The sequence below is a fragment of the Perna viridis genome, chromosome 15 (genome assembly GCF_037379345.1).
Source record: "Perna viridis isolate PV_CMFRI_1.1 ecotype Kerala chromosome 15, ASM3737934v1, whole genome shotgun sequence".
NCBI lineage: Eukaryota > Metazoa > Mollusca > Bivalvia > Mytilida > Mytilidae > Perna > Perna viridis.
This window is the reverse complement of record NC_142459.1, coordinates 7212188-7236578: the sequence shown is the minus strand read 5'-3', so window position 1 is coordinate 7236578 and position 24391 is coordinate 7212188. Positions and strand designations below refer to the sequence as shown.

Sequence of the window (24391 nt, the reverse complement as noted above, 5' to 3'; positions counted from 1 at the left end):
TGCAAGAATTAAAACCACATTTGAAGTGTGGCAATGTGCATTCCTAAATCCAAGATCTCTATTTGGTACATGTATGACAACATTAAATCTTTTCAAAACTAAACATTAAATAATTGTGTAGTACAGTCGAACCTCGTTAAGTCGAAGTTGGAGGGACCATGCAAAAAAGTTATACGAGGTCAAGGGTAAACCGGAAATACTAGTAGTTTCGTCCATGATTGTTTCTGTACTTACATGATTTATTGTCCATGTACATGTACATGTATGTCACTTTACACGATACTTCGTAATGTCATGCGTTTCATATAGGAAATTATGTGTATGTTTTGTATGTTGTATATCATGTATAAAATACTGAACGGCACCGAGTGTTTTAGTGAAATTTCCTTTTTTATTTTTTTCTATATCAAAAAACGTCGTAGTCCATAACATGCTTCTTCGTTTGTATAGCGGAAGTCATTATTGCCCGCATGCGCTAAACTTACTTTCAATTTTGATTTAAAAGGAACTAATTACCACAAAATAATTAGAAAGGAACTGAAAACCACAAAATAATTTCAGAGGAAAACAACCTAAGAAAATTCGAATAAATATTTGTTCGTCAGGAAAATAACGTACAAAAATGCGATATGATATGGAGAAAAAGGTCATGTTATAATTCACACTGGCATATATATATTTTTTTTGAAATGTACAAAATGTACGAAAACTGTACGTTTTGTCAAACATGTTTTATCTTTTACAATTTATATTTATTAATAATTTAATCTTGCCTATGAAACTAATATCAACATTTAACAGACACCTGAGAATATTGGCAAACACATGTTGTCTTTAATTGTTTATAGTCAATTTTTGACTTTTGAGTAGCAACATACCAGCAAAACCAGCCTATGGAGTATGTGTATCTCAACTGATGCATTACTTAAGAGTTTAAGTTCTAAGAACATTGATTTTGTTGAGAGAGAAATTATGCTTTCTTAAAAGTTGCTTAGACAGGGCTATGAATCTGTCAAATTAAAGTCAGCATTCGAGAAATGTCATGTTGCCATCATGACTAAAGCATTTCAGAAATTGTATCTGATATTCTTCCTAGCTCAGCCTTTAGTAACTTTTCACCCTTACTGGACTGAGCAAAGACATTGCCATTACATTTCTGATTTCACTCCTTTTATTTAGTGGCATTTGTGCTGTAACTTTTTGTGTTAGTTTCAACTGCTGTAAATGTCTTGATTTTATGAGTCCTTGTTTACTGCTTGGTTTTGATTGGTACTGCCTTCTAGTATTAACTTTTCTATGAAGAACTTTTGATTGACCTTTGTTTTTATGTCCATGGTGCTAGGCAAAGGAGCATAATGTTGTACTCATGTCTATCCCAATTTATCATGGTATGCGAATATAAAAAGAACAGAAATACTGTGTACTAATACTAATTTTATTCACTTTCATTGGTTTTTATTTTGGTACAAATGAGTAATGAACAGGAATATATATATATATATATATATATATATATATATATATATATATATATATATATATATATATATATATATATATATATATATATATATATGTGCATTTTATGCATAAAAAAATCATTACTTACAATAAGATAACAATTGGCCTGAATGAAACTTTGTGTTATTATCTTTTGAATGCATTTTCCTGCATATCTTTGAATATTGTTCAATCAATTTCTAAAATTTCCTAACATTGTTAAATTGTAGAAAAGACTAATTCTAACAAATGGTACAATAACTGATGACCTTAAGGAACCAAATAATACAATTCAATAAACATAAATGTGATTCTTACAGAAGAAAGATACTAAATATGATAACATCTCTTTAAAAGGGTAAAGTTTGATCAATGAACACAGGGATTAAATTTGTGAAATTAGTATTTCATAAAATTTAAAACCATTGGGCAACCAAAAACTATTATAACTTTAATACTGAAACCCTTTTTTATTAATTATAAAGCTTGACTATAGCTAATTGTAAATAATGTTCAAAAAAAATTAGCGCGAAAATCTCATCAATGCCATTTTTTTTTTATTAAAATAACAAAATGTATTGGTTTATATTATGCTAGTATGCTGATAAGCAACATTAACAATAACAAAACGTGTGATAAATTTTCAGTGCTTTCAAATACAGGACAAAGGTTGAATAAAAAAGATAACACCAATAAAAACATTTAAACTGGTTTTCAACAAAACATCAATTTAACACACCAAGCAATCACAATTATGAAAATGACTAAAACAAATTTCAAGATGCATACACACAAGTGTATTTAGAAGTAAAATCATGTCAAAATAAAGTATTAAGCATAGAATTTTTTATAAATTGACAAATAAAAAATACATTTTATACATTCTATATGTGAAGAAACTGACAGTAAAAAATTGTTGCTACTAATGCATAGAGACAAACAAAACTATAGTTTAGGAGCTATTAACTTTCAGTTCAAATCCATGTTGAAATACTTTTAACACAAACAGACTGTTGACCTGTTTGTTAACAATCACTATTCATGTAGAAACTCATAATCTCATGGACTCATATTGAAAATCTGTAAATGTATGTTTTTGATAACAGCTTTAAATAAGTACAATTCATAAACAATGGGAATGGGGAATGTGTCTAAAAGGCAACAACCCAATCAGAACCGTAGATACCTCCCTCTCAATACCCCACATTACAACACTTGCACTTTTTTTGAAAACGCAAGCCTGACCCTCTCAAAATGTGCCAAGATAAATGGAAAGTAAATTATATCCAGCTGTTACAGTTAACTAATCATTCAACAAAGTTTGAAGAAAAAACATTCAACAAATGAAGGCACTCTCCAGGCAACAACACACTATTACACACTTAAGGATGGACAGGCTCAAAACTGAATACCCCTGCAACTTCTATGCATGGGGTATAACTATCTATATTGTGATTCACAAACAATACACACATGATCATTTCTTGGCACTTTGTTCAGTCCAATGCATTTGAAGTGCAGCCATCGGCCACACACTTCGCACTGCACCCACACATCTTTAATTGGTTGTTAATTGTTTTTATGCATAATTTGTTATATTCCATACTTATACATTTGACTCAGTCTTCTTCTGAATTGATTGATGGTCAGATGGATGATTGGTTGCTTAGTGTTCAGTGACGGGTCAGATGCATATTAAGGACAAGGTCATAAACATAATTTATGTACATTATTATGCCCTCTGTCCTTAACCTAAAATTTAACAGGACTAAACACCTAAGTCAATATATCAAACCTATTGTACACAGATTTTTTTGGGGGCATTCTTTATTTCATTGTTCCATACTCTACACAAAACACTAATAAACTGGCACCCAACAAGAATTTATCTGCATGTGTGAATCATATCACGGTTATATTTACCATAAGTATAAACAGTCCACAGCTATGGCCATCTTTTTGTTGACTAGATTTTAAATTTCCACTCTTCCAGTTAACATCAACATCATCTTTTATTTTCTCACTTCTTATTTTCATGCAGTTCCTGCAAAATGTTCTTGTTAGTTATAATACAAATGCAAATACATGAAAATGAAAAAAATGAAATAAATGTCTCAGTACAAATGACACCTTTAACGCTTGTCGTGCTGAAAATTGGTCTGTCACTCGAAAATGGTAATTTTTGTCCATCTCTAGTCATTATTTGCTACCTGTGTGGTTCAACTGGAACAAATCAGGAACCAAAGCACATTCATCCTACAGCCTGTAGATCGTGAAGGCTACTGAAGCCAAATATAGTGTGTTACGGTCACGAGTTGGGGGTCAGGAACCCCCTAAAGGGTCACTCGTGTGAAAAAATAAGGATTTTTCCAATTTTTTGCCTTTGTCCTAAAACCAGTAGTAGTAAATACAAGGGGTTGACATCCAAATGGTGGTGACAAAAATCATTCTTATTTAGTTTCCAGGCAAAATAGAGTACTACAGATCAATTCTGCTCTATATATCAGATAGACTCATTTTAAAGCAGTCACACTGCTTGCAGATGGACACAAAATGCACTTTTCTACACTAAAATTTACATTGCCAGAACCGATAAAGCGGAACCAGGTCCAATCCCGAACAGATCCAGGCATAGCATGACAAGGGTTAAGTTGCATACCACTGCAAAGCTTGGGAAAAGGGCTTCCAAAATCAGTATACTAAAGGTAGGATGATCATTAATTTTTTTTCTCAGATATTTAGCTTGAATAAATAATACTGAAAATCCACATTTTTACATTGCCTGCAATCTGAAGCATGGAGACAAATTAATCACACAATATTCATACACTTTTGTACTAAATTACAAATACACATTATTATGATTAAAGTGATCAACATACAAACATCATATGCACTTACATTATACAATGCATAGAACTAGTCTCGTGTGTTCTTGATACTACATTGAAGGGGGAGGAGGGATGTGGCTGTTGACCCAAAAGTGTTAAGTGAGAACCAACTAAGACTGTCATTCATATGGTACATATCCGTGCTACAGTAGATGTGATATGCCTGATCACATGGACATATTTTTACAAGACTTATGGAGACCAAAATTCATGAAAATTTTTATGTCTTTAATGTGATATTCAATTCACCAAAGTTTCAAGAAAATTGATGTCATTTTTTACAAGGGCCTAATGGGCAACAGTATAGCATAATCAGTCCTGTATCAGATGCATGCCTGTTTAAAAAGTAATTATCCCTCAAACATTTGGTAGAACATAAAATAAACAAATATAATAGTATACTATATATTTTAAAAATAAAATTTATGAGATCCTTATTCAAAATCCATTAAGAGATACCTTCATATCTAAATAAAACACTTTACATAATGAAAATTAATTATGTTTTAATTCAGAACATGTATCAGTTGCATTAAAGATTATTTAAATGTTCACATGTTTTTTTCATTTTTTTCAATGTATAATTCATTATTTCCCTTAATTCTTTTGGTTCATAATTCATGGAAAACATTGGTAAAATGCACTTATATGAAGGCGTTGTGTTAAAGGAAATGCATAATAAAGATTTATTTGTTTTCATTCATTTTCACTGATAATTAATTGAATTACCTCCAATGTTGTACATATTTGTCATTGTTCTCATTCATGGAATCCAGTATTGATACTGATTTACATGGAATATTTGCTGCCAGTAATATCCAGTGGTTTTGACACTTGTTGATTGGCATGAAAATCCAAGTGTATCTTGAGAATTTAACCTAAAAGAACCAAATGTTTTTTAGCATGTGCGTTATAAATGCAAAACAACATGAAACTTTAACATTGAATTTTCAACAGACCATGACTGCGGGGTTTATTCCTAAAATTGGCATGCATTTGTGATGAAATGATGGTAGTGGATCTGCACACCAAATATCACTGATCGAGCATAAGGGGTTCAAGTTGAAATTAACTTATCAGAAAACATAAGTGAAGTTTGTAGGTGCTGTTGTTACATACAAAATATTTTTCTTTGTTTCATTTGGTAACTGGCAGTTTATATATCTGCATAACTTGTAGTCATTATCTTAAAATTTTAAAATAATACATTTTGTACAAATGAAATACTTACCTTACTGTAAAACTAAGTATCAAACCATTTTTGCTCCCAAAGGACTGCCATATATGATGGCAGAGCGAAAATATGACCCTCTTGTTCTAAATTGCTTTCACTTTTTAAGATTCCCATAGATGCGTTTATCAACTGAAATGAACAACTTGGTTGGATCATCCAAAAAAATTATTCTGGTAATGAATATTAAAATACAAACATGCATAACAGTTAGTGATCAAGTATTCATTATGGAACCTGTTGCAGATTGCAAAGTATTCTAAATAGTGGGTCAGCACAAGTGCGGAAAAATTTGAAGATGGTGAAAACTAGATGTGTCAAAACAACAAATTGCCTCGTTTCAAAAAGTCCAAAGGCTGCCATTTTGAAAATCATAACCTTGTGACAAATATGAGTAACTAAACACAACAAATTGTATTATGAGTACAGACAAACCTGTGCGCCTGAGAAAATTAAAGCATGGCTGGACCAAGATAAATATAAAATTTAATTTCTGTTTCAGAACATTAAAAAATACTTTTCCAGACTTTACTCAGCATTTTCAATAAATTCTGTATAGAGTGCTAAAATAAACTAAGTTGAGAAAAGTTTGAAAAGTGCTCCCAATCAGATGATGAATACTTAATATCACAATCTAAGTGTTGTGTTTAGACATTTTACAACATGCAGATAGTGATATAACAATCTAAAGATGATGAATACTTAAAATCACAATCTCAGTGTTATGTATAGACATTTTACAGCATGTAGATTGTGATATAACAATCTAAAGATAATGAATACTTATAATTACAATCTAAGTGTTGTGTATTGACATTTTACAACATGTAGATAGTGATATAACAATCTAAAGATAATGAATATTTATAACCACAATCTAAGTACTATGTATAGACATTTTACAACATGTAGATTGTGATATAATAAATTAAAGATGATGCATTCTTAGAGTCACAATCTAAGCGTTGTGTTTAGCCATTTTACAACAGGTCGGCCAGGTGAACTAATGATATGTTAAGTTTAATGATTTAAATAACCACTAATATTTTCTTTACCCTATACTGCTTCAAGTATACTGCTGCACTGCAGCCCAACGTTTTTGTCCTGTGTTTCTTTTATTATATGCAGCTTGAGGGTATAGATGGTCATCCTGATTCTCCTAAAAAAATCTCACAACTAAAACATATTTTTTTTTAAATAAAAATAACTCAATTAAATGGTTGATATTTGAAAATTACTGAAAATAAGAATCCTTTTGCACAACATATTTACAAATTATAAAAATCTTACAAAATTGTTTTAGCTTTGTTTGTTCAATCAATATGCATGGCTATTCTTAACGTACAATTATTTCATTGTGCCAAGAATTTGGATGAAAACAAAAATCAAATGTTACACCACAATTTTCAATTGTTATATCATAATTTCTATTAGAATCATTGATCTTAGGTATTACCTTTTCATTCTTTTTCAGTCTGTAATTTGGCCCTTGATGACATTCCATCAAACGGTGACCAACGATGAAGAAAGGGGTATCCTGTACAGGAATGTGTGAGCCATGGGTGACAGCACCATCATCTTCCCAGCGCACAAAATGTTTCACTAAGCATTGTTCTGAAATAAAATTAAACAATGAGAGAATTACAACTAAAAATATGTATTTGGATTTAAGTATCATCTCAGTTATGTTTTCAAAAATGCTATATCTTTTCGACTTTTCTATTTTCCCTCCCTTCCACCTTCAATCATCAAAAAGAGATTAGTCAGAACAATTAACACCAATGTTCATTTACAAAATAAATCAATAGATCTTGTGACCAAAATAAATTGCACATTGAGAAGAAAATATGGAAAAGAATATTTCTTTACAAAAGAATATGCCTCACCATCAAGGGAAAATTTTTGGTAGTTCTTGGTACTGCATAAGTTGTGGAGGTAGCTAAAGAAAATTCCTCCACAACCGAATTAGCCGTCCCCAGATCTTTCACCCATCCATAGTAAGGGCTTGTGTGTTGAATGAACAAGTCGCACCATGGAATGTCCTCATCAATGGTATCACCAGTAGCGGTGCTGGACATGCCCTTTAAAAAAAACTTTAAATGTATATACAAGTGTTGTTAAACAAAGAGTTGAATCTGTACATGAATGAACATCTATTATGTTGCTCCCATAAATGTCTGTCGGAGGGGAAAGTGATATTCACAATTCAGTAAAATAAATTTGCAAGTTGGAAATTCACAATCCAAATGTATTTACTGAAAATGATGGTCACCCATTTTTATCTTTTGATCCTTCTCATTAAATATAAAAAATAATTGGTATAAAGCTGTCAAACTTACTTGTTTTTTTTTACAATTAAATTGCTCGCTTCTTAAAGTTTTTTTTCAAATTTTATTAAATAAAAACCAAGAAGAATGGTTGAAAGACAAGCTCAAAGTATTGTGTTCATGTTAATTGATTTCTAGATAATTCATGCAGTCGAAGTGAAAACAGCTTTCGAACATGCGGAATGATTATTATAATATTCCCTACAAACTCGGTTCCATTTCCGCATCACATCACAATCGATCCGTTGTAAAAAAGATGTTCCCCTTTGTTTGATTCACAATCTGACAGGAGTATCGTCAAACCATGTGCTCTATAATATTACGATAAAATTTCAAATTCACTAGCGAAAGGAATATAGTCGTTGAAATACCCTTACTATTGTCTGTTTGATTTTTCATTAAATAGTCAGATACCATTACAATTTATCTGTATTTAAAAAAAACAAAAATTCAAAATATCAAAATATACGATATCACTGTTAGTGTAAATGTCGACATGTTATTAATAAAATTCGTTTCTTATAACAGTGTCAACAAATTAATTAATCATGGTTTGTAATAAAGCAATCAGTTTTCTGACTAATTAGTTGACTTCCAGACATCAGGGTTAATTAACCTCGAATTCCTATCAAGGGGATTGATTGATTACCTAAAGTTATCCGAGGTTTCGATTCAACCGAGTTCGAGTCATCCGAGGTAAAATTGTATTGGAGTAAGGGGAGTTTTGCTGGGACTTTATAATTAGTTCGAGTTATCCGAGATTTCGACTAATCCAAGTTCTACACATCGAGGTTCGACTGTATATTTTTATAACACAGGTGAGCGACGGGACATGAAATTTAAACCAAGTGACATGCATGTTAATTGGGGAATGCATTAGGCTGTATTTTCGATAGTGACATTACACGGCATGATTCCCAGGGGTACATACATCAGAAAACCCAGATTGGTAGCTCGTTTTTATTTTGTTTGATACTGAAATATGACTCAATTCCGATAGATCAGTACTGAATTATGTAAAACTTTTAAGACGTGCGACACACGATAAGTTGACGACGAGATTTATTTCCTTATTCATTGTCCAATACTCAGACAGAAGAAACAAATTTTTTAATGATATTCAAGTGACTTTCCGTGATACATCAGACACTGAAAACTTGTGTGAGCTTCCATCCAACCATAACTTATATAAGCAGTGCAAACTTGTGGCAAACTTCATCACAGACAGTTATTGCATAAGAACTTTAATCTCTTGATAATTTAACTATCTTTTATTTTGTAATTTAAAGTTGAAAACGTAACACTCTTACAAAACATGTATTCAAGTTCGAATTTAAAGTCTCAGTTTCAAAATGTATTTATAATTTCGACCTGATAGTGCTCCTACACTTTTCGCTTCGTTCAAAGTTCACAACCCTCCCCCCCCCCCCCCGTTTTATGTCTTATGCCTTTTAGTTTCGCTCATTCTAATTTTATATCAACCATGCAGACAGCCTTGTTTTCATTTAAGTTCTGAAAGATGTGTGATTGTACAAAAGTATATCTTCTAACATGTACCTTAAAGACTTGATATTTAAATATGATCACCATGTAATTAGAAAGTCCCTAAGTATAGGAAATATCACAATATACCATATAGTCTTAAATATACATGTATATCAGGGGCAGATGCAGGATCTAAGGTTAGGGGGTGGGGGCTAAATAGAATTAAAGAAAATGTAGTGGCTAACATTTGTGAAAAATCAAGATTTTATGCAAAAAAAATTTTTTTTTTTTTTTTCAATTCGGGGGTGGGGGGGGGGGAGGGGTTGGGGCATACATCCGGCACGCCTGTCTTTGGATCAGTGCCTGTATAAATATGTCTCTGTCTATATATAATGTGGCCCTATGCTTGCAAGGAAGACACCTACAGATATTTTCTGTCTATAAAAAAGGTAATTTTAAATTTATGTGTAGTATTTGAAAATATGTTCTTCAGCAATAAACAATTATCTTGGGATATTAAATAGTGCAATACACACACCAAGGATTTAATCATTTTGCATAGCTAATTGAGTTGGTCTAAATTTATTACTATCATGCATTTTAATCATTGTAGGTCTATCTAGAGCTACATTTGTAAATATTTTAACAAAATTTAATAATCACAATTAGTATCTAAATTAGATACTTGATAGAATCAGTTCTGGTAACTTAAACTAAAACACACTTATTTGATAAATGTACAAGGTGGCAGGGTTCTTCGGAAAACCGCAGACAGAAAATCAAATTTAAAAAAAAGTATTAAAAAATCATTTTAAATTAAAGTGGGCTCAACGCAACATTGTAACTAATTAATCTTAATAATAGTGTAACCTTTGTATTGCAGATCTGGTGATCTTTTTAAAAAGACCTGTAAGGCTTTATTATTGGTAGAGTGAGCGACTTCTTTTATCTTTGCACAATTTGGCAGTCACATGTTAAAAGCAAATTTGACGTGACACCATAAATTCAGTACGCAAAATTAATTGACATTAAATAATTCAATTCGGACATTTACATGTACATGTACAGTTACGATTTAATACGTCTAGTTAACGTTTGAAATAATTCGGCATTTTTTTCAAAATCGAAAACCATGATATTGTAATAAACATAAATTACCTATATCTTAAATGACTGCACACGGAATATTTTAAAGATTATTCGGCATTACAATTAAATCACAATTAAACAAAAATAGATAGAATTAAAAATACAAAAAATAAAATAAAATAAAACAAAAATAAAAACAAACAAGCACAAAAACAAAATATTACGAAGCAAGTTGTTTGTGTAGCTGGCTTATGTAACTTTGCATGCATGTACATTATGTACTATTTAATTGGAGGTTAAAGGGAGATAATAAAGCTATTATTTTCTTATACTGAATCACACTGAACAGTCTCTTGTTTCGTACTGAACTCAATTACTGAACAGCTACTGAACATACTGAATTTACTTTGAAGCAGACTAGTGAATACATGGAACGGTATTCTTAACACACTGAACACGACCCAGGCAAAACGCACTGAATTAAACTGAACGATTTTATGTTCAGTAAATTCAGTGTATGTTCAGTCATTTTGGCCGTTTCAGAAAATATATAGTGTCAGCAGTTTCAGGAAGTTTCACTGTCAAACTGTGTGATGGACAGGATAAAGAAACTGGGTGGAGGAATGATTTAAATGTATTTAAGTATAAGTGTTTATAAGAATCAGACAAAATGGGAAAAATCAGAAACAAGCATGTCAAAACCCCACCGATCTAATATAATATCACTCAATGATCCTTTCACTATTTGAAACGATCATTATTTAATATCTGAATCACTGGCTTTCCTCAGAAAATTTTTTCGATAAAATGTTAGGAAAATAAGGTTTTTGTCAGAGTTATCTGCCATTAAAATGTTTTCAGTGCACTTCAATGAATTTGTAACTCAATGGTCCAGTATGCTATGGAAAATCTTGTCTGTTTTCCTTGATTCTCATGGTGAAAATAGTCAACTGCAACTATCAAAATGGTGTTTTTTTCATATTATGTTTCATCTCCTGCCTGATTCTTACAGAGACTGATACTTATAATATAAAACAAATGAAAGCCCTATTATACCTACCTTTCTATGACCTGTGTCATGTGGACAATCATCCAAGATAGCAAGTCTGTTAGGTTTAGGTAAATTGTTGATCAGTTTGTGAAATCTTTCTACTTTACTCTTCTCACTCTTCAGAACTACAAGTATTTATACTTATAATACATACTAGTGTACAGAAAGTTTGTAACTGAATATCAGCAGATAAATAGTTATCTTAAAATTAGTCCTTGTTTTGTCAAGATGTATAGGAACGAACCCTTTATTACCTCGGTGGGTGTTTCTAGAAAAGCTGAGGACCTTCACTCTTCCGCTACACCTGTACCATGCTCCCTATTTTTAGTGGAGTCTGAGTTGCTCCTTTACTGTTGTTACTTTGTATGTATTATTTTAGTTACTTTATGTTCTTTGTTGTGTATGTCGGTTTTCCATGTCTGGTCTTTGTCTCTGGATTACATTCTTTTGATTACCATTAGAACCTTGGTTCCCTTGATTACTCTTGATAATTCATATTGTTTTGCCATTTTATTCAATTTACATGCGTTAAATTGTAGTATCATTTTGTGCTGCAAGATGTACTTAAATGGATACAATTTAGAAATGTCATGCACAAAACAAGACATTAAAATAATTGAAATAGTAAAACACAACCCTCTATTGTCTGCAAAATGCAAATAATGGACCTGTGACAATAATATGATTCAACTGAAAACATGAATGAAGAGACAAGGCCTTAAACATAAATATGAAACCCAGTTAATAAATCAGAGAAAAAAATTACTAACTTGAAGCCTCTTCAAACTTGGGCATGAGCCACGTTGTCAGAACAGATTCTGGTAATTCTCTTAAGAAACTGCTTCAACAGGCTGGCAACAATGTTAGGTTCATGTTCCTCTAAAAATACTGGGAGCCCCTTCTTGTAACACTCCTTCAGCAGCTGGATTTTAGACTTTACTCCAGATATTCTGTATATACCCTCGTATAACAAACCTGAAACATAAGATTAATGTAGTTCAGTCATCAGTGACCTTCCAAGGGAAAGTAAAATCATGGACAGGTGGTCTTTATAAACAGGTTAATTTTGCATAGAATGTACTACACAGGATTATTAAAATCATGGTCATATAAGACAGGTGGTCTTTATAAACAGGTTAATTTTGCATAGAATGTACTACACAGGATTATTTAAATCATAGCCATTTGAGTCAGTTATTGGTGAATACAGGTGTTTGTATAACAACATAGAAGTTAATTGGCTGAGTTTAGTTACTAATCATTTCTGATATGAATGCACTACAAGAAATTATTGGGCAATACGACCTAGCATTCAAATCCTGAACTTCCTACCTTAGTAAAGCAATAACTCTTGACATTAGGGAGGTAGACCTAGGGTAAGGGACACAACTCTTAAAAATCATTGGAACGTTTGTATTCAGCATTTTACATCAATCTTATGTAAGAATCTAATTAATTTGGATTCATTTTATTCTGCTTCAAATGAAAGCTTGAGAGGCTCTGTTGAAATTGAATATGATGCAAACATATCACTGATTCCATGAGTTATGTCCCTTACCCTAGGTCTACCTCCTTAAGTGTGAAGTACAATGTACTTCTTTTTTTCTTTATCCTTGTCCTTTTTCTTTGTGGAGAATTTAAATCCTTTGGCTTTCTTAGACTTTGATGGGCTCCTGAAAAAGAAAAAAAAAGAAACATAAGCGAGTAGCATCAGATCAATTTTACAACAAAATCATTTAAATGTAAGTTTTTGTAAGAATCAGGCAAAATAAGACAAATCAGAAACATGCATTCCAAACCAGTCTGACAACATAATTTCCCTCAATGATGCTTTCTCTATATGAAAAGACTTTATTTGATATCTGCATCACTGGATATGCTCAGGAATTTTTCAACAGAATGTTAAAAAAATGATGTTTTTGACAGAGTTATCTGTCCTTGAAATGTTAAAATTTGGTGCATTTCAATGGAATTATAACTCAATTTTCCAAAGTGGTTATAAAAATCTTGTCTTTTTTCCTTGATTCTGATGGTGCAAATAGTCAAATTAAACATTCAAAATGGTGGTTTCACCCACTACCTGATTTCTACAGAGACCGACATTTCACTATTTAGCCAAATCAGTGTGTCATTAGACTGTCAATTAGGAGTCTACAGTTTCATCCTTTGTACAGTAAGGTACTTTTTTTGTAAAGTGAATCATTCTATCTTGTTATAAATGGAAATCCTTACCTGACATCCTCTGAGATGACTAGGGACTCATCCGAGTCATCTTCATGGAACATAACATATCCCTTGTCTTTCTGTCCTTTCTTCCCATCTGTTTTCTTCCCGAGATCTTTCTCTTGTTCTGTTTGCCATAATCATCATCCCCTAAAAGGAAACAAGCACTACTCAAAAAAGAGGTACAAAGCCTGTCAAAAACCAACGACAGTAAACAACTTTGATTTTCCCATTCAGCACTGTCAATAATGTCCATTGTACACGAGTGTGGTTTTCATTTCACCTGACCAAATGTATGGAATTTTTACCTCTTGACTGCCAATTAGTCAGGAGTCAGGATCCCAGGCTACTTAAATTCCGAGAACGCTGAATGTCATTTTTACAATCTATTCATGGTTGACACCTTTAATACAATAACTCAGGTAGCCCCAAGACTATCTAAGGCTAATAATCAACTGAATAATTGAAGAGTGATTGGATGCCCACGGTTTAACATGGTTTCTTTCCCCATAATAATTAAACTGTGATGCTGACAGATTTTACTGGAATTATACTTGACCTGTATTTTATAGTACTAAACATCTGTACAAAGTTTCAAAACAATTCATTGATCTGATCTCAAGCTATCATCTGGAAACTGGTGTGGAAGGACAGATGGACAGACAATTTACGGAGGGTATCGCATAATACCTCACCACTTCAAAAGATTTGTCTATTTATTCTGATATTTCTTGAAACAGTTTGTAATACATGTAATACAATGTACATGTTACATTTGCATTGTTGAAAAACAATTTATTTTGTATCTCATAAAAAAACTGTCTATTGCTTAAATACAACCTGTGTACCTTTTGTCACCATCAGTATTCTCGTAACTCATGTCCAACCAGCAAGTACATTCTGTGTAATTACATCATTGATATCTGAAATAAAACAGACATGATATTTAAAGTCTGAAAGTTTGAAAGTCTTTATCACATGTATGGTTTAATTTTTTTGTCAAAACCAGGGATGAGCAACCCAGGATACCAAGATGGCAGATCGACCAAGAAGGTGTAGAATGGCAAGGTAAAAGTGTGATTTCTCTTAATTCCATGCACATATCAGGCTGGTTTTGGGAATAGAAATTTATATTTGCCTAAAAATTTTGACTATCTATTTTTTATAGCTGTACAATGAAGTATATTACTGAAATCAGCAGTTGAAATTTTGGTTATAATGGGGACTGAGGGAGAGTTCCAATGACAAATTTTGTCAGAAAAGAAATTTGGGAATAATATATGGCTTCTTAACTGTATAGAAATATGTTACTACTAAATTTGGTCGTTTTAAAACCATCAGTAAAGATCAATATATTGTTTGTTTGTTTACAAATTGTCCCCTTTTGTTAATGTGGCAATTAATGCCTTCAGCTCAGACAGAGTTGTCTGTCTTGGTGGTCGTTAATGAATTACTTTGAACAATTAATGTAAAAATCCTGATGTTATAATTATATTATTTACATATATATGGATAACATATATTTTTGATTTTCAGTAAAATGTTTTAAACGTCAAATCATGTAGTACTACTGAAAATTTTGCATAATATCATTTGATATGTTCACATTGAATTTAAAGGTGTTGTGAATAAATCCAATTGATGGAACAAGGTAAATACACATTAAAATATTGTACAATTGATTGATTCATTTGGACTGATATTCAAGATGGATACTGATGCTTCTTACATATCTGGCCATTCAATTATTGCCTTAAATTAAAACCTGAATCTTTATTGATTGAACTTATTTTCTGTGTCTCAGGTCATACGTAGAGGAAGATAAATTTTGGAGTAAATTCGCCATCCTGTAGACATATTTGTGATTAAGTTTTAGATCTGAATAAATATAGAAGTTAAATATATTTTTATGAATGAATTTTAGCCCTGTCAATGACTGTATTAGACCTGACAGAACCTGAGAGCAAACCTAAAAAAATCAGTCTTTTTTTATAAACTACAAGACTTTATATTAAAAGGAAAATAAAAAGGCCGACTTTATGTTTCATTTTTAAAATCTTCAGGTCTTGAAGTACTTTTAGGAAAACCATTGACATCAATCGAAGTCGATACATACAATTTCAGGAGACAACAACATGTTCATGTTATGCAATGCCTTGGAAAGTGTAATTTACTCCTGAGTTCCGGGGCAAACGCTAATGCAGAAATTACCTAATTAAAGTTATATATACTAGGTATACGTATGCATATATGTATATATATATATATATATATACAAGAACAACTGTACCGTATACTGGCTTCCGAGGCCAGCTTATCTACGGTTTTCCGCAAACTGCAGTAAGCTGGCCTCCGATGGAGGCCAGCTTATCTTCGAATGTTGTTGTGAGGATAATGAATCATGTTTGACTAATGTAATGTATATGAATGAAAAGCGCCGTGTTTATAGATTACAGAATGATTTTATTTCCAAAAATACATTCATAAATAAGAAATTTATCGCAATTTAAAGACACCTCCCCCCGAGAAAACATATATCTCTCATATCCGGTTTGCGGTCAGATTGGGTATAAGCTGGATCCTATCTTAAAATCAAGTTTTCATCTAGATATTTGCTTTATATGTTATATTTTATTGCACGAATCAACGTATGATTCTTTAATCTATATATTTTAAGCATCATATACTAGATATATGTCTCAATTTTAATGTTGTAAGAGATATATATTTGTTTTGCAATCTAAACATCCATTTTTAAAATATATGTGAACATCCGGTGTCATCTACGTCACAGAAAAATGGCGGAACAGAAAACGAAGCGGTGACCTAGATTCTAACATTGTTTTGTAGGATTTACAAATGGATTTACATCCAAACATGAAGGAAAGCAATTCTTCCGAGCTTAGATTTACACTAATAACAGTTAACAGGTTGGTACACGTATGAATTTATAAGAATCGATGAACAATATATGCAGGGAGGAGGGGATTGTAGAGAATGCGAACAAATGTTTTCAATTTTGTGATATTTTGGCCAATTGTGGTAACAAATAACTACTAATATCAAGAATATCCCTGAAACCTCTTTCGGGATCCATCTATTCAAAGTGTATGAATTCTGATATTAGTATGGCTTCAACAAATAGCACCACGATTAGTAGCCACATACATGTTTACATGTATACATGTTATTCACTTCAGTTTAAAGAATATGAATACTTATAAAATAACTGCCATGCATGCATCTTTATACATCTATGATCACTATTAACTGAGAGTAAAACAGTGGTTTTACATAAACAGTTTTGTAGTATGAGACAAACTCTCCTGATGCTTAAGATTATCAATCATTGGACTTGTTTACTATATCTTTTAATGACAATATGAAATGTACAGCCAACAGAAAAAAGTTAATATCTGATATGTAACAAGAAATGATACATAAAGTGTGGATGTATAAGAAAACCACCAGTTGTATTTGCAATGCAAAACAAAAATTTCAGAGTAGACCTCATTTACTTGCACATATGCATTGTATGCCTTGACACAAATAACATGAAGAAAAAAACATGTGATAAAGGATAAAATCATCATTCGTTTTAACTATATGGCATGCTTTGACACAAACTTGACTGAATCAAACATTTATTCTGATTTGCCAATACTCCTTCATGAATTGTAATGTTCTTTTTGAAAGCTGTTATTGAAAAAAAAGATATTATTTTAATTGGAGCAGCAACTTGTTCCTTTAAAGCTTGCTTTTTGTGGTACAATTTATATACATTGCAGAAGCACATAATGAGCTGATGAATATCATGTAATCTATTGCTAATCCTCCTTTAAAATTATCTTTCTGATATCTGATATGTCTTCATTATACATGTATTTGTATACCCACTACAGAGATTTCAATGATTTAAGTTCTTTGAACTGAAAAAGCAACACTGAAAACAACTAGGATATAATTTTAACAGGGGTTCAACAAACTAACTTTCTAATTTGTTTAGTTCTAGGTTATTTTTCTTATTTTGTACACAGTTTCTTATTATGTGTATGTTGTGTTGATCTAAATATTCTAAATATAGTTCACTAATTTGCAGTGTGTAACTGTGAGAAGTTATATTTAGAAATCCTACATTGTAGTTAGTTTACACATAATTATAAGCTAAATGTGTCTGTACATGTTTATAAACAAAACAAAATTAGTTCCATTAGGGGCAATATCCAGTTATGTTCTGTCATCAATTATGTTGCAATTTTGAAAATCAGAAATATTTTTAAAACATGACTTAAAAATTCCTTCAAACATCTTATTGTGGTATAAGTATACATGACATTCCTTCAACTACTTATGTTTCAAAATGAAATGTGCCTTATATTTATTCATCCAACACTTTAAGTGTGTACATTAAAGTGCAAAAAATCATTTCCAGAGGTATTGAAACAATCATAATAATCAAATCATTTTATCTTTATGAAGAAAATACAAATCAGTTGTTTGGTTAATTTTTTCTCATCATGATAATTCAATGACAGATATATGTACAAGTATACATTTACATAGACTAAAATGCACCACTTACATGTTTGAAATAATATCTATTATTTTATTTCTGTTTAATAACAGAATCTTTTCTTTTCAGACTACATCATATTTCATACAAAGACTTCTTGGATAATTGTGGTTTATATTGTGCAAGTATAGACAGAAGAGAGCATGAGGCTGAATTGATTTGATATTGTTTCAAATTAGCAGAAGTGTGTTTCATGCATGACTGTTTTATTGTGACGAAGAATTTATACAGGAAACCTACTCTTTATACTACATGTTTTGATGTCTGGTAGGGAATAATAAATACATATGCACACTTGGATTGTACATGTTGAGTTGTATATTTACACATGTATGTAAAATTAAAATTCTATTGTTGCATTATGTGGATACAAACTATTGTGTTATGATACCTTGTACATGTGCTGCTTTGGTAGTTAATTTAAAATTTAAAGAGAGATTGTGGGGAATATCTTATTTCAAAAAATGTTAAGGACAAAATGACTAATTTAAACCAATGAAATAATTCAAAAACATTTTGTTGCTATGGATAGGGCAAAAAATTGAAATACATTCTTACACAAAGAAACGCTGTTTACTTCCCAAAAAGCTGTTTACAATTTAGTCAAAAAATTAATATCCAATTATCCCACACAAGACCATCTATTTTTTTTTTCTCTGTAAGAATCAACCAGTGGATGAAAAATCAATGGTATGAAATAAGCCTCTACTTTGATAGTGTGATTTGACTGCATGAATTTGTACCAACGGGATTAAGGAACAAAGACGAGATTATCCATGTTAGTTCGATAAATTCAGTTGAATGAACATTTCTGAGGCAGGTAACTCCTTGAAAGTCTCAGTTACTGTCATCTGTCATTCTAAAGACAAACATATCAAGTGATAATGGGCATTTCGACTGCAGAAGATACATGAAGGTACATGAATAAATTGTCATTTTTTTTTTTTTTTTTGACATCCATGTCTTAGTTTCTTCGAGTTCTGTCTGATTCTAACAAATACTTGACAATGTACGTAAAAGTACTAATCTCCAAAAACCTTCAAATACGAGATTAAGTTGGGTTATTACTATGAATTCCCTAATGGCTATCCATTTAGAGGATGGGGTAGTTTTGAAAAAGCAGAAAACAAGTATAACATTCAATATACACAAACAACAACGTTATTGACTTATCTTCCGGACACAACAGCCTTAATTTCCTAGGGTTTGTAGTTTTTTAAAAATATCTCGACTCAAGCTCCTGGAGAACAAAAAAGAACAACATTCAAGATAGTAATTGCATACCATATACAAATGTAATAAAAATGAAACGCTCATGATTAGGTAATAGCATGGTTGTTCCTAGTACATGGAACTGATGGAGAGAAAGTCTTCCTTACTTAAAAATGTGACTTGCTTAGAGCGATGGTTGAGACACGTCTATACTTTCAGTAAAAAAGTACAAGTAGTCACTAGTAGAATAAAAGTGTCAAAACTTACATGTACCTGAATAAGGAAAGGAGAGAAAATAAGTACGAGCAGGGGAGGTGAACAGGATAGAAAGCAACAGGGAGGGAAGTGGTGGAGACTGAAATGTATATCAAAATAATTATGAGCCGGAAAACAAATGTTGAATGAAATCACAGTCATCAAAAAAGCTTCAAGAATATGCTTATACATGTCCTAGTAATGAAAATGGCCTAATAACCCGGTTGTTATCTCTTAAGACTGTTGTCGCAGAAAAAAATGATCCCTATACCTTATGATAACTCGAAGGAATTTCATGAACCAAAAGTTATTTCAGTCGGTAAAGATGTGGTAATTCTGTTTAAAAAGAACTGTACTGAGCTGAAACTTCTTCAGAATGAATGTAATAAAATTTCGTCAGTAATCTAAAACATAGAACTTTTGAAATTGTATTGCCTACTGTTATTTCAAACCAAAACCAATAATATGCAAAACATAACCTTTGCAAAACAAAATTCCAAGAAAGAGTTAAACCATAGACTTAAAAATTGCTATTCACTGTTATACAATGTAACAAGCACGCAGTGTTTAAGGAAATATAGTGACGACTGGTTGGCTCAGATTCAGAGTAATGTGTCTGAGTAGCATACCTACCTACTGACTTACATAAGTCGGACTAATACAAAGGAGGCTTTGTTCGATTGGACAATGTCCGTTTTCTCCCTGCACCATGAATGAAATATCTGCTATAGGACGTTAAGCCATAACAAATCAATCAATTCAATAATGATGATAACCACCTGTTGGAGTGACAACTATTCATACAACTTAAAGTTGCTGTAGCCCCCATAATATAAAGTGAAGTGGAATTATCAGGAATATTACTTCTACAATGTAAGCGGTTGGAATTCCGTTCCTCCATACCAAGTCAGAAAATAGCTTGCCAGACAACCTATAGCAATGCTGGCGTAAAGGAATATGTAAAAAAACGTACCGGACAAGTGTTCTGTGGGATAGCATCTGCATACAAAATCCGAGTAGAATAAACATTTTTATGAATATATCAAAGTGTAGGCACCATATAGGCGAGAGGTCTGAGGTACCAGGTCCAGGACAGAGCCCCAGGAGGGGGGTCGAAGCCCCGCAAAGGAAAATGGTTTTTACCTGTTAAAAATTGAAATACATGTATCTACTTTATAGACATGATTGATGTAGCAAACATTAAGTCGGATCTTCAAGCATGTCAAGCATTCTAGCATGTGATACAAATTATAAAAAGAGAAATCATGTAATACATTAAAAAAGTGAAATAAAATCAAGTCAGGTTGCAAACGTGTTGATGGACATGCCACCGTGATTAACAGCAGTCACGGTATTGTTCATGTCGTGATCAGTGGCGGAACTAGAGGGATAGTTTTGGGGGTTTTATTCAGTACAAAAGTGAGCAAATACTAGTATCAGACTTGAACTCCCTGTCTTCTTATACTCCTCTAGAAATCCGTTTTGGATTCGTCACTCTTGAAATAGTTCAAATTTTATTTCATGATGAAAATACATGTAATCTACCTGTTGGGAGTTGGGAACTTGAAAATACGTGTAATGGCTAATCGCCCCACAGAACGCCCAATGACCGACAGAATATTTTGCTTAGAAACTGATAATTCAGAGAGCTACAGTTTCTGTTGGATTTTCAGTGCTTTGATTACTATTTGTAACTGAAAGTTTCCAGACTGAACAGCTTCACTCTCAGTTATGTTGTCAGTTTGGGACGTCTCCCTCATCCATTTGAACATCTGACCCAGTGTCCTCACTTTGAGTCATGACTACAGTCTGGTCGAAATGTCAGGCTGATATTTGTTTTAACTAACCACGGGATTTATTAACTTTCTCATTTTAAATCGTGTATGTTTGTGTTGAATCTTTGTTCCCTTAATTACTCTTTCTTTCCAAACTCAAATCTTCGTTAATGATGGTAATAAATATGATTGAAACCGTATAGCTCTGATGTAGAATACTAAGGTACCCAACATCTTCATATTGAGGAAGTTGGGGGTAACATGGATGCCTGAGACTATTTTTTTAAAAAATTAAATGTGGGATTTTTCTTTTACTTAGCCATGGACAGAAAAAAAAACATTCAGTATTTACCCCATGGTAAGTAGTCAACACTGTAAGTTGTCAAAATAAAAAAAGAGGTGAACTCCGGCTACTGTTCCCAGCCCCCCTTCTTTTACATAACAAAATGACCACTGAATGAGAAAAAAGAACAGAATTTTTGTTTGCAAATTCTCTATTATATTGTTAAAGTCTTATTGACAGAAATTCATGACGTCTGGGTTGACACCAATTGAAAGTTCCAACGTCAAAGCTTGGCAAAGCTAGTTTGATTTAGTGGAAACAGGTATCACATCGTTTCCATTAAAACTGTGTTATACTCGCACAATTGGAAAATCTCCAAATACTGATGAGGTTTCGTGGGTTTACATGTAATCCCCGCTGTAACTCACATGGACCAAGGGTTACTCTCAGTACTGTAGAACTTCAGCTTAGCCAACAATTATAGAATGATGTAAGAGATTAAAAGCTTTGCTGAAATATCATCTATACATTTGAATCATACATCAATTACTAGTGCTGTTCTACACGAACTGTCTTTTCTAAAATATCGGATCGATTTACCTGTAGTAGAATACTTATGTATGCATAGAGTTTCGAACCAACATGTCTCTCAAAAGTCTTGGACATTGTATGTAAAGAACTAACTGCAGTAGGACGATAACAAGAAGGCGTCTGTTGATCCTCTTTATACAAAAGCGCATACTCTTGTAAACATTTTTGTATTAGTAAAACACAAAACGATATACTATTGTTTATGAGAAAAAAAATCACTTTTGCAAGAATCTTTAAATTCTTGGACCAGTCGTATTCCCCTTTTAAATTCCTGACTTTTTTGCCCTATTTTTTATTAGAAAAGAGTGCTTACCTACTTACTCAAGTTTCAATGCGAATTCCAATACCAATCTACGTTGGATTTCGAGAAAAGGGACTTTCCGGTATGGTAAGGGCATGTGAAAATGTGAAAAAAAACTATGCCAAAGTAAAGTGAATATATCTTGACATGCATCCTGTTTAAACGGAATATGAACTTCATACTCCATGATATAATTTGTCGAATTCTAAAACTATTCTTCCCACGTGGACCTTGCATGTATATTAAAACCGGTGTTTTGTATACCTGTGTGAACTAAACTGGAAAACCTGGAACCCACTGCTTAAACTAAAATCTTGTCTAAACTGAGCCCTCTGCTCCTTACTGAATTTGGACAAATTCTAACTGTTAATTAAGTGTTTCACTTTTTCTACGGAACTGAATGCCATGCGTCTGGTCCTATTTCCTACCCCCCCCCCCCCCCCCCAAAAAAAAAAAAAAAGGCTGCAGGCGTTGTTTTGCATTAGGCGTTCTTAATTCGTACAGGAAGAAGATATCGGAGATCAACCAGAAACATTTACAGCGTAAGCCCATCTTTGTAATGCCACACCATATTTTGAAACAAACTCATCAACTGGGATACCAAGATAATCGGTCGGAACGACGGACAGACAAGGGGTATTTAATCTCGTTTAGTGGGGATTTAAAGTGATAAAATAAAATAAAAATCAACACTAATGAATACACGGATGCAGAAGCTTATATCAGCCACTCTTTTATATCTTGACTTTTCAACTTATTATCTTGATTTTTTTTTATATAATTATAAAGAGAGTGCCCAATGAAGGCTTCTATACACAGATCACAATAAGGTAAATTATACATGAATATTATAAAAACATAACACAAATAATTTGATAGCAATAGAAATGAGAAGTTCTTTAACCATTGTAAATTCATTTTTGTCAAACTTTACTTCCTCTATCCCAATAATCACACTTTTGCGAAAAAAAAATGAAGTGTTCGCCCGAAAAAAGGCTCAATCGGTGTTGTTTTTGTACGTATATTAAATGGATTGGAAGTTTAATCTCTATTGTAGGATAATTTTAAATCTGTCAAAGCTCATGTACAAATGTACTGTATACCCCCCCCCCCCCAAAAAAAAAAAAATATATATATATAAAAATGAAAATGATGTGATGGAAAGGAATTGCCATGCATGTATCATGTTTGTCTTTCAATGTTTTGTTTGCGCTAGTCCTCTTATACTGTATTACATGTGAGTGTATGTACGATACGAAATACGTGTGCTGGCAAAAGGGAGGTCTATCGATAAAAGTGTATGGGGTGAATAGCATTGTCCATGAAATCAATTCTGATAGTACTCACTGCACTTTTAATGTTTTTTTTTTTTCGAGAAAAAAATATTACAAGTTAAAAGTCTACTACAAATGTACGTTAAGTGTGGTACCATCGTTTTTTTTTTGTTTTTTGTTTTTTGTTTTTTATTTATATTATTTCTTTTAATAAGCCCTTTCCTGTCGATAGTATCGTTTGCTTTTTGTTCATTTACGCTCACATTCTGTGACTTCTCATCAAAGGAAATACAATTTAAAAAAATGGTAATGGGGGCAGTATATTTCATG

At 32.3% G+C, this 24391-nt stretch overlaps 2 protein-coding genes and 1 long non-coding RNA gene across 16 annotated transcripts in view; 1 reads left to right on the top strand and 2 right to left on the bottom strand.

The window, feature by feature from the left end:
- Positions 1-1557: 1557 nt before the first annotated feature.
- On the bottom strand, positions 1558-5616 carry LOC148596749 (uncharacterized). The gene is made up of 2 exons (XM_088562848.1): positions 5121-5616; positions 1558-3544 (listed from the first exon to the last, which is right to left on the bottom strand). Exons 1-2 carry the CDS (start codon positions 5237-5239, stop codon positions 3403-3405), a joined length of 261 nt encoding a protein of 86 aa, XP_088418974.1. The 5' UTR covers positions 5240-5616; the 3' UTR covers positions 1558-3402.
- LOC148596746 (uncharacterized) overlaps positions 5253-24391 on the bottom strand; it is a 144939-nt gene continuing 125800 nt past the window's right edge. For 4 of the 14 annotated variants that reach the window (XM_088562828.1, XM_088562829.1, XM_088562833.1 and 1 more), the window contains 9 exons: positions 14638-14720; positions 13807-13947; positions 13133-13247; positions 12345-12549; positions 11584-11699; positions 7509-7703; positions 7079-7236; positions 5623-6781; positions 5253-5269 (listed from right to left, as the gene is read on the bottom strand). In XM_088562828.1, the coding sequence (XP_088418954.1) occupies positions 7225-7236; positions 7509-7703; positions 11584-11699; positions 12345-12369 (348 nt within the window). In that variant the 5' untranslated portion in view covers positions 12370-12549; positions 13133-13247; positions 13807-13947; positions 14638-14720 and the 3' untranslated portion in view covers positions 5253-5269; positions 5623-6781; positions 7079-7224. The other 10 variants (XM_088562831.1, XM_088562837.1, XM_088562839.1 and 7 more) reach the window with 8 other exon arrangements.
- LOC148596748 (uncharacterized) lies at positions 16351-18809 on the top strand. The gene is made up of 2 exons (XR_015919161.1): positions 16351-16727; positions 18440-18809. It is a non-coding gene; the product is annotated as an uncharacterized LOC148596748 (long non-coding RNA).